The following is a 14,589-nucleotide window of genomic DNA, read 5'->3' as shown; positions in this document are numbered from 1 at the left end:
TACTTAAATAAGAGGGACCAAAACTGCTCGCAGGACTCTAGATGTGGCCTCACCAGCATCTTGTATAGTTGCAGCCAGACTTCCTGAATCATACTCCAACTCCTTGAAATAAGGGCCAACGTTCCATTTGCCGAGGAAACAGTGAGGACTGCAAATCCTGGAAGCCAGAGTCAGTTGATGTGAAGCTCGAAGATCACAGCAGAAGGAGAAGGCAAGTGAACCTTTCATCAGAAGCCCATTTGCCTTGCTGATTTCCTGCTGCAACTGTGCACTAGCTTTCTATGTTTTGTGCATAATATCGCAACTTTCTGCAGTTTTTCTTCATTTAAATAACATTGTTCTTTTGTTTTCCCTTCCAAAATGAACAGCTTCACATTGTCCCACATAAATACTCTATTTCACTAACTTTTTGTCCACTTACTAAACTCATCAATATCTCTCTGTAAATTGTTTGTATCCTCTCACAACTTTCTTTTCCACCCATCTTAGTGTTGTCTGCAAATTTGGCCACGGTAAAGGCACTTCCTTCCTTCAAGTCGATTTTCCTCACTATTGTAAACAGCTGCAGTCCCAGTACTGATCCCTGCAGAATCCCATTGGTCATGGGTTGCCACTTTGCAAAGGAACTGCTTAACCCCATCCGTTTCCTGCCCATGAATCAATTATCCATCAACACATGGGTTCTTATCTTATGACTTATCATTTTGCAAAGTACCTTGTCAAATGTCTTCTAGAAGTCCAAATGCAACACATCTACTGGTCCCCCTCTTATTCACTCTGCTTAAGACTTCCTCAGAGAATTCTAATAATATAGTCAGACACGATTTCTCTTCCACGAAAGCATGCTGACCCTGTTTGATTATGAAATGATTTTCCAAATGTTCTGCAATTACGTCTTTAATAATTGATTCCAATTCTTTTCCAACAAACATGATAGGCAAATGGTCTTATACTTATCCACTTCTCAAATAAGGGTGTCACAATGGTACCTTTCCAATCTTCTAGTACTTCTCCGGAAATCAATGATCCGTGAAAAATTACAACCAATGCATCCACTATCACTGCAGCTATTTCTTTTAGGATCCTAGGATGCAAGCCATCAGGGCCAGGGGATTTATGAGCCTTTAGCCCCAATAGTTTGTCTAATACTAATTCTTTAGTGACAGTAATAGTACTTAATTCCAATTCTATACTCTTTAGTAGAAAAGAAATGTTCAAAGTATCTCCACTATAAAGATGATGCAAAATATCTGTTTAACTCTTCTGCCATTTCCTAGTTCTCCAAAACTGTTCTGCTCAGATTCATTTCCTAAGAGATCTATGCCCACTATGACCTCTCTTTCTTTATATATTTAAAGAAACTCCGATTGTCAGTTTTTACATTCCTCTCTAGTTTGTCCATGTAGTTTACCTTCTCTGTCTTTGAGACAAATAGGTATGATTTGGGGGTATAGCTTTGTTAGGAAAGGATGAGATTAGTGGTGTTGTGGGAAATGATTTTGACACTGGAGATCAAGAGTTAGAATTAGTCTGGATAAAAATAATTAAGCAAAAGAGGTCCTTGCTGGAAACTAGTTACTGTCTGACATCCAACAGTTGTAAAGTAGGACATTTTATGAACCAGAAAATTCTAATAGTTTGCAAGAAAGGTACAATAATCATGGATGATTTTAAAATGCGTATAGATTGGATTGATCAAAGTTGCAAAGGTAGCCTCAGAGAGTTCACAAAGTATATAAGAAATTGTTCCTTGGAGCAATATATTAGGGTTCTTTTGGTTTTAGCTGTATAATGACGTAGGATTAATGAATGATCTCATAGTAAAGAATTCCAAAAGCAGTTAGAGGACAAGGAACTGGAGTCCCACATGAATATTCGGATGTTAAACAAAGGTATTTACATATGCACGAGGAGACCTCTAGCCCTAGTAAACTGGGTAGGAAGACTACAATGTAGGGCAGTTGATGAATGATAGGAGACTTTAAAGAGAAATTCAACTCTCCCAGCTGAATACTTAAGACAGGAAGAAAGATTGGAATGGGGGACAAAGCATCCATAATCTAATAGAAGGGAATTATAACAAAGATAAAAACTAAGGCAAACCAAATTGCCTCTCCACTCTGCAGGCACCCTGCCTCTATTCCCGATGAAGGGCTTTTGCCCGAAATGTCAATCTTCCTGCTGCTCAGATGCTGCCTGACCTGCTGTGCTTTTCCAGCACCACTCTAATCTAGACTCTGGTTTCCAGCATCTGCAGTCCTTGTTTTCACCAAATTGCAAAAGTCAGGGTGAGCTGGAAGATTGGGAAACTTAAAAAAGCAAGAAAAAAAGCACATGCAGAATATGAAAGAAAACTAGCATAAAGCATAAAAATGAAGAGTAAAAGTACATGTATTAAAAATGAAGAGAGTAGCTAAAATGAATATTGTTCACTTAGAGAATAGACTGGGGAGTTAATAGTGGGGAACACAGAAGCTATGAAACTATAGACCAATTAATTTAACATCTGTCATTAAGAAATTATTCAAGAAGTAATAATGGGACATTTAGAAAGTCAAAACACAATCCATCAGAGTCAGCCTGCTTTTGTGAAAGGTAAATCAAGTTTGATTTATTCATTAGAGCTCTTTGAAGAGATGGCAAGTGAATCAGATAATGGGGTTCCTGTAGATATGGTATATATGGAATTCCACAAGTCATTTGATAAAGCACAACACAAAATGTTAACACAGGGTCCCTGAACATTCAACTTACAAACACAATCCCACACAGTGGTGTAATTTTCAAGATCCTGTCCTTACTGATTGCTGCTTTACATTGTTCAACATTGCACTCCAACTTACGTATAGACTCCAAAATGGAAACTGTTTGCAACCCGGGAACTGCCTGTCCCTAAAGTAAGATCACATGGGTTTCGGGATAATATATTAGCTTGATAAAGTGTTGGCCTACCAACAGAAAGCAGAGAATCAAGAGAAATGAGTCTTTTTCTGATTGTCAACTGGAAGTATTGGGTGGGGGGGGGGGGGGGGGGGGGGGGAGGAGAGGAGGAGGAATGTGCACAGGGTTTGGGCCCTCAGGCTCCAACTACTTACAATCAAAATACTTGGATGCAGGAATAAATGGCACTATAGCCAAATTTACTGACAACACTAGATTAGATGGGAAATGTACAAAGAAGAATTAACAAATGGATAGGTTAGGCAAATGGGTCAAACGTTGGCAGATAGAGTTGAATGTGAGGTCATAAATTTGTTCACCGAGCTGGTGTGATTTTCTGCAGACATTTCGTCGCCTCACTAGGTAACATCTTCAATGTGTCTTCGACAAAAAGTGTTGGTGGTCTGTCCCACCTGGTATTTATGTGCCTCTGTTTTTGGTACTTCTGGTTCTGATTCCGAGTGACTTATATATGGGATCTAGTTCAATGCGTTTATTGATTGGGTTCTGGTTGGAGTGCCAGGCTTCAAGGAATTCTCTCATGCGTCTCTGTTTTCCCTGTGCTAGGATGGCTACATTGTCCCAGTTGAATTTGTGTTCTTCATAGTCTATGTGATTGGAAATGAGTGTGCCCTGGTCATGTCTGGCAGTGGGGAACTGCTGTTTGTGCACTCGTATAATCAGTTTTCTTCCGGTTTGTCCTATGTAGTGTTTTTCATGGTCCTTGCAAAGTATCTTATAAATAACGTTTGTCCTGTTGGATGTAGGTTTTGGGTCTTTAACCTTTGTGAGGAGCTGGTGAAAGATGCTTACTGGTTTGTGGGCTACTAAGATTCCCAGGAGTCTGAGTAGTCAGGTAATCATGTCTGATATGTCTTTCATATGCAATATGGTCATTATTATATCTGATTGTGCACTGCTTTCTTCTTTAGGTTTGTTCCGTAAGTACAGGAGTGTGCTTGGGGTACCTGTTAAATTCTTTGAATAGGTGTTCCTGTTCTACCTTCTGGAATTCAGGGTTGCTGCAGTGTATCATCCATTTAAATAGTGTCCTACATCAATTGGATGGTTGGTATTATCTTCTGGCCTGTATGGTTGCTTTTCCTGTACACACTAGTCTGGAGTTCCCTGAGGTGTGCATTCAATTAATATGTCCAGGAAGGGAAGCCTGCTGTTGTTTTCTTCTGTTTTAGTGAACTTTATTCCAGCGTGGATGTTATTGATTTGGTGGGTTTCTTCCAGTTGTGTACATTTAGTGATGACAAAGGTATTACCTACACACTTGACCTAGAGTTTGGGTTGGATAGTGGGGATGGTTGTCCATTCTAATTGTTGCATTACTGCTTCTGCTATCATTCCTGATATCGGGAACTCTATTGGTGTGCTGTTGTCCACTGAATGTATAGGGAGTTGTGAGGCTTAGGTCTAGTCATTGTAGTATGCTTTTCTTGTTGATGTTGCTGGTGTCGTTGGGTGTCCTAGGAACCACTTTGCCCAATAATGTAGTAATGGTACTCTTGGCCAGGTCAGTGTCTATAAATGTTTGAGCGCTGTAACGTCAAATGAAATCATTACTTCATCCTCCTCTTCCACTGTTTCTGATGATATTGAGGAGCTCTTTGGAAGAGCCAATGTTATTCTATTAGGTGTTTTAGTCTTGCTTGCAGCTGCTTAGCAGGTGTAGGTAGGCAGCCTGGGAATGATATAATGGGTCTAAGGGGTACTCCTGCTTTGTGAACCTTGTCCATAGAATCAGGGTGTTTTGGATCCATTGGGTTTCATCTTTCGCATGTCTGTTTTGCTAATGTCTTCTGCGTTGTGTGGTTGCTTCATTGGCATGGTAATTTTGTTCTTAAGTAGTGGTATCACTGAGTAGTTTGTTTGCTTTCTGGTTGTGTGGTACATGGTACATTCCTAGTTCCTTTTTTACTCAGTCCCCTCCCACAACTCCTTTTCTGATACAATTATGACTGTATTCATACTGCTCTATGCACTTATACAGAACTGAAACAAAATAACCAAGTTTGCTTCCAATTTTCATTCTTTCACCTTTATTTAATTCATCTTCAATTCTTCCCATCCAGTCCTTGACTTCTGTTTTCATTAAGCCACCAATTCCCAAAGTTACCTTGACGGCACTCCATCCCCCTACTCCCACTCTGCTATTAGGACTTCATTCCAGTCTCCCAGCTTCCCTTGTCACGTATCATCTATATCACCCACATATGACTTTTCTGGCACCTTTCTATTTCCTTACCAAGGGTTTTCTCCGTTGCAGTTAACTGAATCTTCAGCCTGTCCAACCCATTTTCCACACTTGGGTTTTCCTCCCCATGTCCAACCCATTTTCCTCACTCCTTTCTCTTGAAACAGGTCTTCCCTCCCTGACATCCTGATGCACTCCTGTCACTCCCAAGGCACTTTCTCAGGTAACCACAGAAATTGTAACACCTGCCTATATATCCTACCAACTGACTATCAAAGATCCCAAAGGTGTTTTCCAGGTGAAGCCCCACCCATTACTTGTACTTCTTTCAATTTAATTTTTTTTTAGATTAGATTACTTACAGTGTGGAAACAGGCCCTTCGGCCCAACAAGTCCACACCGACCCGCCGAAGCGCAACCCACCCATACCCCTACATTTACCCCTTACCTAACACTACGGGCAATTTAGCATGGCCAATTCACCTGACCCGCACATCTTTGGACTGTGGGAGGAAACCGGAGCACCCGGAGGAAACACGGGGAGAACGTGCAAACTCCACACAGTCAGTCGCCTAAGTCGGGAATTGAACCCGGGTCTCAGGTGCTGTGAGACAGCAGTGCTAAACACTGTGCCACCGTGCCGTCCAGAACTACTAATCTACTATGCACGCTGCTCAAAACAGTCTCCTCTACACTGGCAACACCAAATGTAGACTTGGTGAGCACTCTGTAGAACACCTGTCTGCAAGAATGACTTTGCAGTTATTTGCTATTTCAATACACCCCCATCTTGCTATCATGCTAACATTTCCGTCCTAGCCCTTCTGCAGTGCTCTAGCAAACCAACGCAAGCTGGAGGAATAGCACCCCAACGTGCACTTAGGCAATTCACAGCCTTCAGGTTTCAACATTAAACAACTCAGACCATGTACTTTATCTTTCATTTTGATTAAGCCTGCCCCCACTCAGTTTCTCGTTTTTGTAGATGTGTTTTCAGTACAGCTGATGTCGTTTTTATCTGACTTCCACTGCCAGTAACACTTACATTGCTTTTTGCTCTGGGGGACTCTTACCATCTGTACAATTGTTCCTCTTCCCCTTTTACAGCATAAAATCCATCACATATCCATCCTCCTTCAGTTCTGAAAAGTCATACTAAACTTAAAATATTAACTATTCTTTGTCTATCAATGTTATCAGACAGTTAAGTCTCTCCTGAATGTTTACTGTATTTCAGATCTCCAGTATCGGCATGACTTTGCCTTTATTTCCTTCAACTCGGTTGATTCTTAACAGACTTTGCTTCAACTGAACCAAATAAAACAAGAATTATCTGACACAGTCACTTTTCAAAATAGTCTCAGCAGGGTCTACAGCATGCATTTATCAGTCATGTGATTTCCAGGAAGCCTTGTTAAAAAAAAATCCTCCAATATCCACAGACTATAATTTAAAGAATTAAAGAAACAACTCCATCTTTGCCAACAAAACATGAAATAAACTCCTTCCACAATCCTTCAAAGCTCAAGTCTTTCAAAGCTCAAGTCTTTCAAACCATACAAAATAAAAAAAAAACATTTTTGCAAATCAACTGGGAGGCATGTGGTGGAAGAAATCTGAAGAAAAGTAAACACTGAACATTGGGTATTAAGATAAATGTTGTGGTTCTGTTCGCCGAGCTGGAAGTTTTTGCTGCAAACGTTTCGTTCCCTGGCTAGGGAACATCATCAGTGCTATTGGAGCCTCCTGTGAAGCGCTGCTTTGATGTTTCTTCCGGTATTTATAGTGGTGTGTTCTTGCCGCTATAGCTATAACAAACCACTATAAATACCGGAAGAAACATCAAAGCAGCGCTTCACAGGAGGCTCCAATAGCACTGATGATGTTCCCTAGCCAGGGAACAAAACGTTTGCAGCAAAACCTTCCAGCTCGGCGAACAGAACCACAACAACGGACACCCGAGCTACAAATCTTCAACCAGACTTTACTAAGATAAATGTTGCAATGTGATGTAAGAAGAAATTCATTCACATCACATAGCTATTGGAATTCAACAGTATAGCTACCATTTTATTTTTAAATTTAAAGTACCTTACTTGCCATTTAGTAAGGCTTGTGAGACTGAAGACTCAACTTGTTGATTTGCGGTTTCTATTTCTACAGGCAGCTCTCCCATAATGACACAATTAAAACCAGAATACATTTTTCTTAGAGTGCATTCACACAACATAATAGATTTTACGCTGTGCAGCTAAACTGTACCACAATGTAAAATATGCATAAAATTCAGAACCAAACTGCATTTAGTTCTATAAAAATATCAATATTTTATGTCAGTCATTTCAAATTTTTTTCTACTGGCAATGTTTCTCTTTCAACTAGCAGTAAATCTAAACTGGGATTGGAGGCATTTCCACAGACTATAATTGCTTTACAATAAGGTGAAATAAGCTACTACACTTTTATGAAGCAGAACTAATCCCAAACCATCAGTACCAAAGTGAGAAGCCATAAAAGTTTGCTACACTAATAGCCAATGAGAATACTATTTGAACTCTGATCTTCTGGCTTTGAGTCCAGCATGTTAATAGGCATAAGGTAAGACTATTAATTTATTTTCATTTGCTCATTGCTTACAAACAAATAATTACAGTTCCCTATCTGCTCATCACTGCTACTGTTGTTCGTTTGTTACAAAAGTATGATTGTATCAAGATATTTTGGCAAAACAATTTTAAACATGCCATGTAAGTATAATATGGTGTGAATTTTCAATGCAAATTCTATGCAGAATGACAAACACCAAACTAGATATTTAACACTTCACATAAATGGACCAGTGGGCTCTTGAGTAAAAGATGGATGTTCTTAATACTCAAGAACAGGTTCAAGTAGGCTATCACATATGGGCCTGAGATGGGTCACTTGCCTTTAACTATTTCTAGACCTCAAGAATATTTGTTTTGCACAAAGGTGTTATCTGCAATGGTTATTGATAAAGACCACATCTGAGGGCTATCAATTTGCACATATGTCTTCCCCCCCTCCCACAATCCTCCCTGACTTGGCACACAGAACAGAAAATATACTCAGACACACAGTTATCTTCATATTTCACAAAACAGTCATTACAAAATGCAATAAAAACATAATATTGCAAGTAAACACAAAATGCTGGAGAAGTTCAGCAGGTCCAGCATAATTGCATTCAGAACTCATACAGGACTCAAAACATTACCTGTTTTTCTGTCCATAGATGTTGCCAGCTGTGGTGTGTTTCTCTAACATTGTTCGTTTATTACAAAAATGCACAACAATAAAGAGAAGCAGAAGAAATTTTTACAAATAGACAGTACATTTGAGAAATTCACCAAGTATGTCACTAACAAGTTAATTTGAAAGCTTACTGAATAAACATATGATGTGGAGGAGCTGATGTTGGACTGGGGTGGACAAAGTTAAAAATCACATAGCACTAGGTTATAAGTCCAGCAGATTTATTTGGAAGCACTAGCTTTTGGAGCGCTGCTCCTTCATCACTTCAAGAAGGAGCAGCACTTTGAAAGCTAGTGCTTCCAAATAAACCTATTGGACTATAACCTGGTGTTGTGTGATTTTTAAAGGAATGAACGCAGATGTTGCAAATTGATGGATTTGGCAGTTAATTAGGTTGAACTACAAATTGCTGTAAAACGTAAAAAAAATTAGTCCGTCCCTTCACTTGTGATGGTGACCTTATGAATGTTTTACAATTATTTCTCAGCTTTCATCAACATCAGAGTTGATCATGCAGAGTTTCTTCATGGTTCTCCACCTGTCCTTCAACATTACACTGGTACGGTTGTTGAAATCATAGTGCTCCAGAATTTTGGCCCAGTTTCCAGATCCAAATTTTTTCACTCCTTCCTTTAGCAGCTTGTCCTCTTCATATAACCACGGCTTCAAAACAAAATAAATAAGTATTTATTTCAGTACAGTGAAAGATAATCTGTGTGTCTTCATTTAATTAAATAAGATATAAACATTCTCTCTTAAAAATTACAAGTGTTGTTTGGTTACTGCATGAGATATTGAAGAACTTTTGAAATTAAGTGCATATAATCACTAACAGCACAGGTGCAAGGATGATAATTCTGACTTGTCCCATAAATAAGTTAAATAACGAATTATAGACAAAAAGAAAAGTAGTTAATGGAATTTTTGTGGACCAGAAGGATGCAAACAATGCTGATTCTCCAGAGGTCTGTCAATTTGAAATGATTGCGCATTCCAAAAACACACATACATACACACACATATAAATAACCGTAGACTTGGGTATGCTACAAGATAATAGCAAAATTTGTGAATGACACAGTACATAGAGCGTCAGACGCCAAGGAGTGCTTTATAGAGATTTATAAAATCATGAAGGGCATGGATTGGATAAACAGATGAGGTCTTCTCCTTGGGCTAGGGGAGTCCAGAACGAGAGGGCATAGGTTTAGTGTGAGAGGGGAAAAATTTAAAAGAGACCTAAGGGGCAACTTGTTCATGCAGAGGGTGATGCATGTATGGAATGAGCTGCCAGAGGAAGTGATGGAAGCTGGTACAATTACAACATTTAAAAGGCATCTGGATGGGTTTATGAATAGGAAGGGTTTAGAGGGATATGGACCAAATGCTGGCAAATGGGACTTGATTAGGTTAGGATATCTGGTTGGACCGAAAGGTCTATTTCCACGCTGTACATCTCTATAATTCTATCAGTCTGGTTAACTATTAAGAGAATGTGAGAATTTTTAGATGTGCATAGAGTAGAGAAATTGTCGAGGAAATTTAGTGGACCTAAGTGTGTTTCATTTGGGGCAATTGATGGGTGGTGCAGAGAATTAGGGAAAATATGCAACAAAAAAGACATTGAATACAGATGCAAAAGACATCTAGGGATTTCAATAACAATATCTTAAAAGTTATGAAGACAACCTTAAAAAGCTGAGAACAGATAATACTGGATCCTAGGTTTGTAAATACGGACATGAAACATAAAACCAAACTTGATGATTGGACTTCACCAAAATTTTAGTGGTGCTACCCTTTGTCTTCTCTGGCTTTATTAAAGCCTCCTTCAGTCCACATCTCAATGTTAGCAACCCATTAGATCTCCCCTCATGAGAACAAATGCACTGGTTAAAATTTTATAATTCAAATACAAGCCCAAGAACAGTGAAACATGAAGAGAAAGCATTTTTTAAACTAATTAGGTCGTTCTTCTATATTCCAATGAGTATAGGTCCAGTTTAATAAATCTCTCCTCATAAGACAATTCCTCTATTCCTGGGATCAGCCTCATGAATCTTCTCTGGACTGTCTCCAATGCCAATATGTCTTTCCATAGGTAAGGGGCCCAAAGTTCTTTACAGTATTCATTTAAGACTGAGGTGAAGAAACATTTCTTCAATTACAGGATGCTCAAACTGTGGAATTTACTACTGTAGAAGGCTGTGGAGGCCAAGTCACTGAATATACTCAAGAAAGAATTTTTTAAAGATAAAGACATCAAGGGGTTTGGGAAGAAAGCAAGAAATGGCATTGAGATAGAGTATCAGTCATGATCACACTGAATGGTGGATCAAGCTCGAAGGGCCAAATAACCTACTCCTGTTCCTAGTTTTTAATCTTTATTTTTTCCATAAATTGTTTTTCAAAGCTTGTTCGGCAGTAATTCTGACAGCTGGTTGAAGAAACAAGTCCAAATTTAATATCATTTGGCAAAATACCTTTGTTAATGCACACCAAGGAGGAGTGGCTGTGGTTTTAACCCAAACCTACAAAATTTCATTTGGAGCAGGACTTGTGAGGAAAGTGCTCTGCCTATACCAGGGAAAGTTGGGATAGATGAAAGAAATCAGTGACACCAGACGAATCACAAGTATTCGAACTGGCAACCCAAAATAACAGTAGAAAATGTTTGACAGCCAGATTGTCAGGTCTTTCCCCTAGCCACTACTGAGGGGTTTAGAAGAAAAACTGAAACGTCAAACATATTCAAAATTGAAACTGTCGATGTTTTGAGCAAAATAATAGCTAGCAACTACCAAAATACATCACAATTAGAGACACACTGCCATTCTTCTGGAGGAAGACCAACGCAGTAAATGGGCAAAAAGTGAAAACCTAATTAAGATGACGACACTTTCTCTGAAGAATGTCCCTCCTATGATTACATCTCAAAGGACCGATAAATGATTTTTAATAAGCTGTACATTGTTAAAGTGATCAACTCTCCTATGTACTGCAATGAAAAAAATGGATTGATTGTAGAAGTCATAAAAGAAACAATGTAACTTTTTAGTTCATGATTAGTCCAGAGTTTTTTTTCATCAAGTGCTTACTCTTTTTTTCCTTGGCACTTCTGAATTAGATGACAGAGATTGCTTTTTACTTTCCATCAGATGTCCACTACTTGTGGATTTCTTCTCTGCAAAATAAAACAACAGGCAATAACTTTACATCCGCAAAAGCCTTCATCTTCTTCACACATTATCTCATGCCTGTTTCACTAATTTCTACATTAGCATTTAGATTTCTAAACTGAACTGTGTTGTTAAATACAGCACTTCAACAATGCTGTAGTTTGGCCAGTTTTATACAAATGCAGATTGTTGGTTTTAGAGAAAAGTTTTTTAAACAAATAACATTCTCGCTCTACTTCAGTGTTCTAGCTCTTTTTCAAAGCTGAAGAGTGAGGGCGGTGGTTTTTTTGAACTTTGAATGTTTTTGCACTCAAGAATGGAGGAGAAGGAGAAAGAGATACAAGGACGGAAAAGTTGATCATACTCAAACATTTCCATTTCTCTGGGAGATGCACAGGCTCTCTTATGCTTCCAGTGGCGTAGCAGAAATCAGGAACTTTCAGCATGGGCAGTGATGGGTACATAGCTGTGTCTTACACCTTGTTACTAAAATATTCCCGACACTAGTTTGATTGCAGTTTGGGTCAGAGAATTCAACTTTCACAGTGTAAGATGAAAGCTCAATTCACCATAAACACATCTTATACTTTATTATTGGCCAACTCTACTTGAAAAAAAATCTCTTAATTAATTTCCAAGGATCAGAGGCTGAGTCTATGACAACAACTTGTATTTATATAATGCTTTAATATATTGCATCAAGTCCTCATTTAAGTTAAAGTAGTTAAGTCAGCCACTAAAATAAAAGTTCCTTCAAAAATTGGTTCATTGGTTCTCACAGGACTAAATTTCAGAGATAATGTTCAGTTTTTTTAATATCCTTCACAACTAAAACAAAATCAACGTCGAAGTACATGGATGTGCAGCACTGTACACTCCTAGCTGAAATAGTTTGCAAACTAAACTATATCACTGATTATAAAAGAAATAAAATAAAATATAAACTATAAGTACCACATTTAAAATACCTATATTTTCAGAATATTGCAGTGATCAGACTCCATCTACTGGCAGAAGCTGTTCTGTGCAGATAGCAGCTGAAGTCTCAGACTGCCTGCACTGAACAACTTCTACTGCTAAATAGAGACCCAATGACTTCAGTGTAAGTTCAGAATGAGAACCAGGAGTGATGCTGGCAGCTAAGAGAATAACAGATCTTGAGGTGTAAACTATAAAACAAAGGTGGGAGGCAAGACCAGATAAGTAATGCAGGAGGCGGCAAGACTGGGAGCAACATTAGAAGGCAAAGGAGGTTGTGGTGAGGCAAAGGTGGAATGCAGAGAGAGAGAGAGAGAGAGAGAGATGCATTGGAAGAAAATTACACGGGAAGGCAGGTGTCAGAACAGGATGTCTATGGGAAACAATGCTAAAGTGAAACTGGCAACATTAAATAGATATACTGACACAATTTTACTCATGCTGTTCAAGTGAAATTATGTTGATCGAATTTAAGTTAAGGAGGGGCTTACTATATACATCTCAAGTAGTTTAACAGGAATGTTGTAACAGATGGCCTGCTTTTTCAGAGACCGCAATTTCTTGTCCCATGTGGTTGATTATGCCGTTCAACGCATTTCCTCCACTTCCCACACTTCTGCCCTTGAACCCCACCCCTCCAATCGCAACAAGTTCAGAACTCCCAGGGTCCTCACCTTCCACTCCACCAATCTCAGGATACACTGTATCATCCCCTGCCATTTCTGCCGCCTACAAACAGATCCCACCACCAGAGATATATTTCCCTCCCCACCCCTAATGTGTTCCAGAGAGACCAATCCCTCCACGCCTCCCCTGTTAGGTCCATGCCCCTGCCAACCCACCCTCTCCTCCCGAAACCTTCCCCTGTCACTGCAAGAAGTGCAAAACCTGCACCCACATCTCACCTCCATCCAAGACCCCAAAGGATCCTTCCACATCTGACAGAAATTTATCTGTACTTCCACACACATCATCTACTGAATTCTTTGCACCCGATGTGGTATCCTGTACATTGGGGAGACAGGATGCCAACTTGCAGATCGTTTCAGTGAACATCTCTGGGACACACGCATTAAACAAACTCCACCGCCCTGGAGCTGAACAATTTAACCCCCCACCCCCACTAGTCTGCCAAGGACATGCAGGTTCTGGGCCTTCTCCATTGTCAAACCCTAACCACCTGACACCTCGAGGAAGAATGCCTCATCTTCTGTCTTGGGACCCTCCAACTACACAGGATCAATGTGGATTTCACCAGTTTCCTCATTTCCCCTCCACCTTACCCAAGTCCAAACCTTCCAACTCGGCACTGCCCTTTTGAACAGTCCCACCTGTTCATCTTCTTTCCCAAATATCTGCTAAACCGTCCTCTCCAACCTATCACTTTCACCACCACAGGCCCCACCCCCCCCACCGCCATCTTCGTCCACCTACTGCATTCCCAGCTACCTTCTCCCCAGCCCCACCCCACCCTCCCATTTACCTCTCTGCCCACAAGTCTCATTCCTGATGAAGGGTTTATGCCCAAAATATTGATTCTCCCGCTCTTCAGAGGCTGCCTGACCTGCTGTGCTTTTCCAGCACACCGCTCTTCGACTCTGATCTCCAGCATCTGTCGCCCTCACTTTCTCCGAGGAATATTGTAAAGGAAAATCTGGCATAGATTCACAAAATGAGATATGACAGATGATGCTTTTAGGAAGACTCTTAGAATTCGAAAGAGAGGCAGAAACTTTTAGGAATAGAATTCTAAGGAAGTGACATCATGGGGTCATCAAAGGTGAAGTAATTAAAATTGTGATAGAGAAAAGACCCAGATTTGGAGAACACATTTCTCAGAGAATTATGAGATTGGAGGAGATTATAGAGATAGGAAATGCAAAGCCATTGAAGGATTTGGAAAGAATGGTAAGAATTTTAAACTCATTGTATAATTTAATTTAAAGACAATGAAGCACAGAGTGTATGAGTCTTTGTATGATTTATTGGAATGACGGGATAATGGGATTT

General features: G+C 39.6%; 1 protein-coding gene across 1 annotated transcript in view; it reads right to left on the bottom strand.

The window, feature by feature from the left end:
• Nucleotides 1-7,187: 7,187 nt before the first annotated feature.
• Nucleotides 7,188-14,589, bottom strand: part of terf1 (telomeric repeat binding factor (NIMA-interacting) 1) — a 59,436-nt gene continuing 52,034 nt past the window's right edge. Inside the window, exons 9-10 of the mRNA XM_060822772.1 lie at nt 11,521-11,606; nt 7,188-9,085 (exon numbers count right to left, since the gene is read on the bottom strand). Coding sequence (XP_060678755.1) covers nt 8,906-9,085; nt 11,521-11,606 — 266 coding nt within the window. The 3' untranslated portion in view covers nt 7,188-8,905. The remainder of the gene's footprint in view (nt 9,086-11,520; nt 11,607-14,589) is intronic.

Source organism: Hemiscyllium ocellatum, chromosome 4, assembly GCF_020745735.1.
Source record: "Hemiscyllium ocellatum isolate sHemOce1 chromosome 4, sHemOce1.pat.X.cur, whole genome shotgun sequence".
NCBI lineage: Eukaryota > Metazoa > Chordata > Chondrichthyes > Orectolobiformes > Hemiscylliidae > Hemiscyllium > Hemiscyllium ocellatum.
The sequence above is the reverse complement of the archived record's forward strand: the minus strand, read 5'-3'. Positions and strand labels throughout refer to the sequence as shown.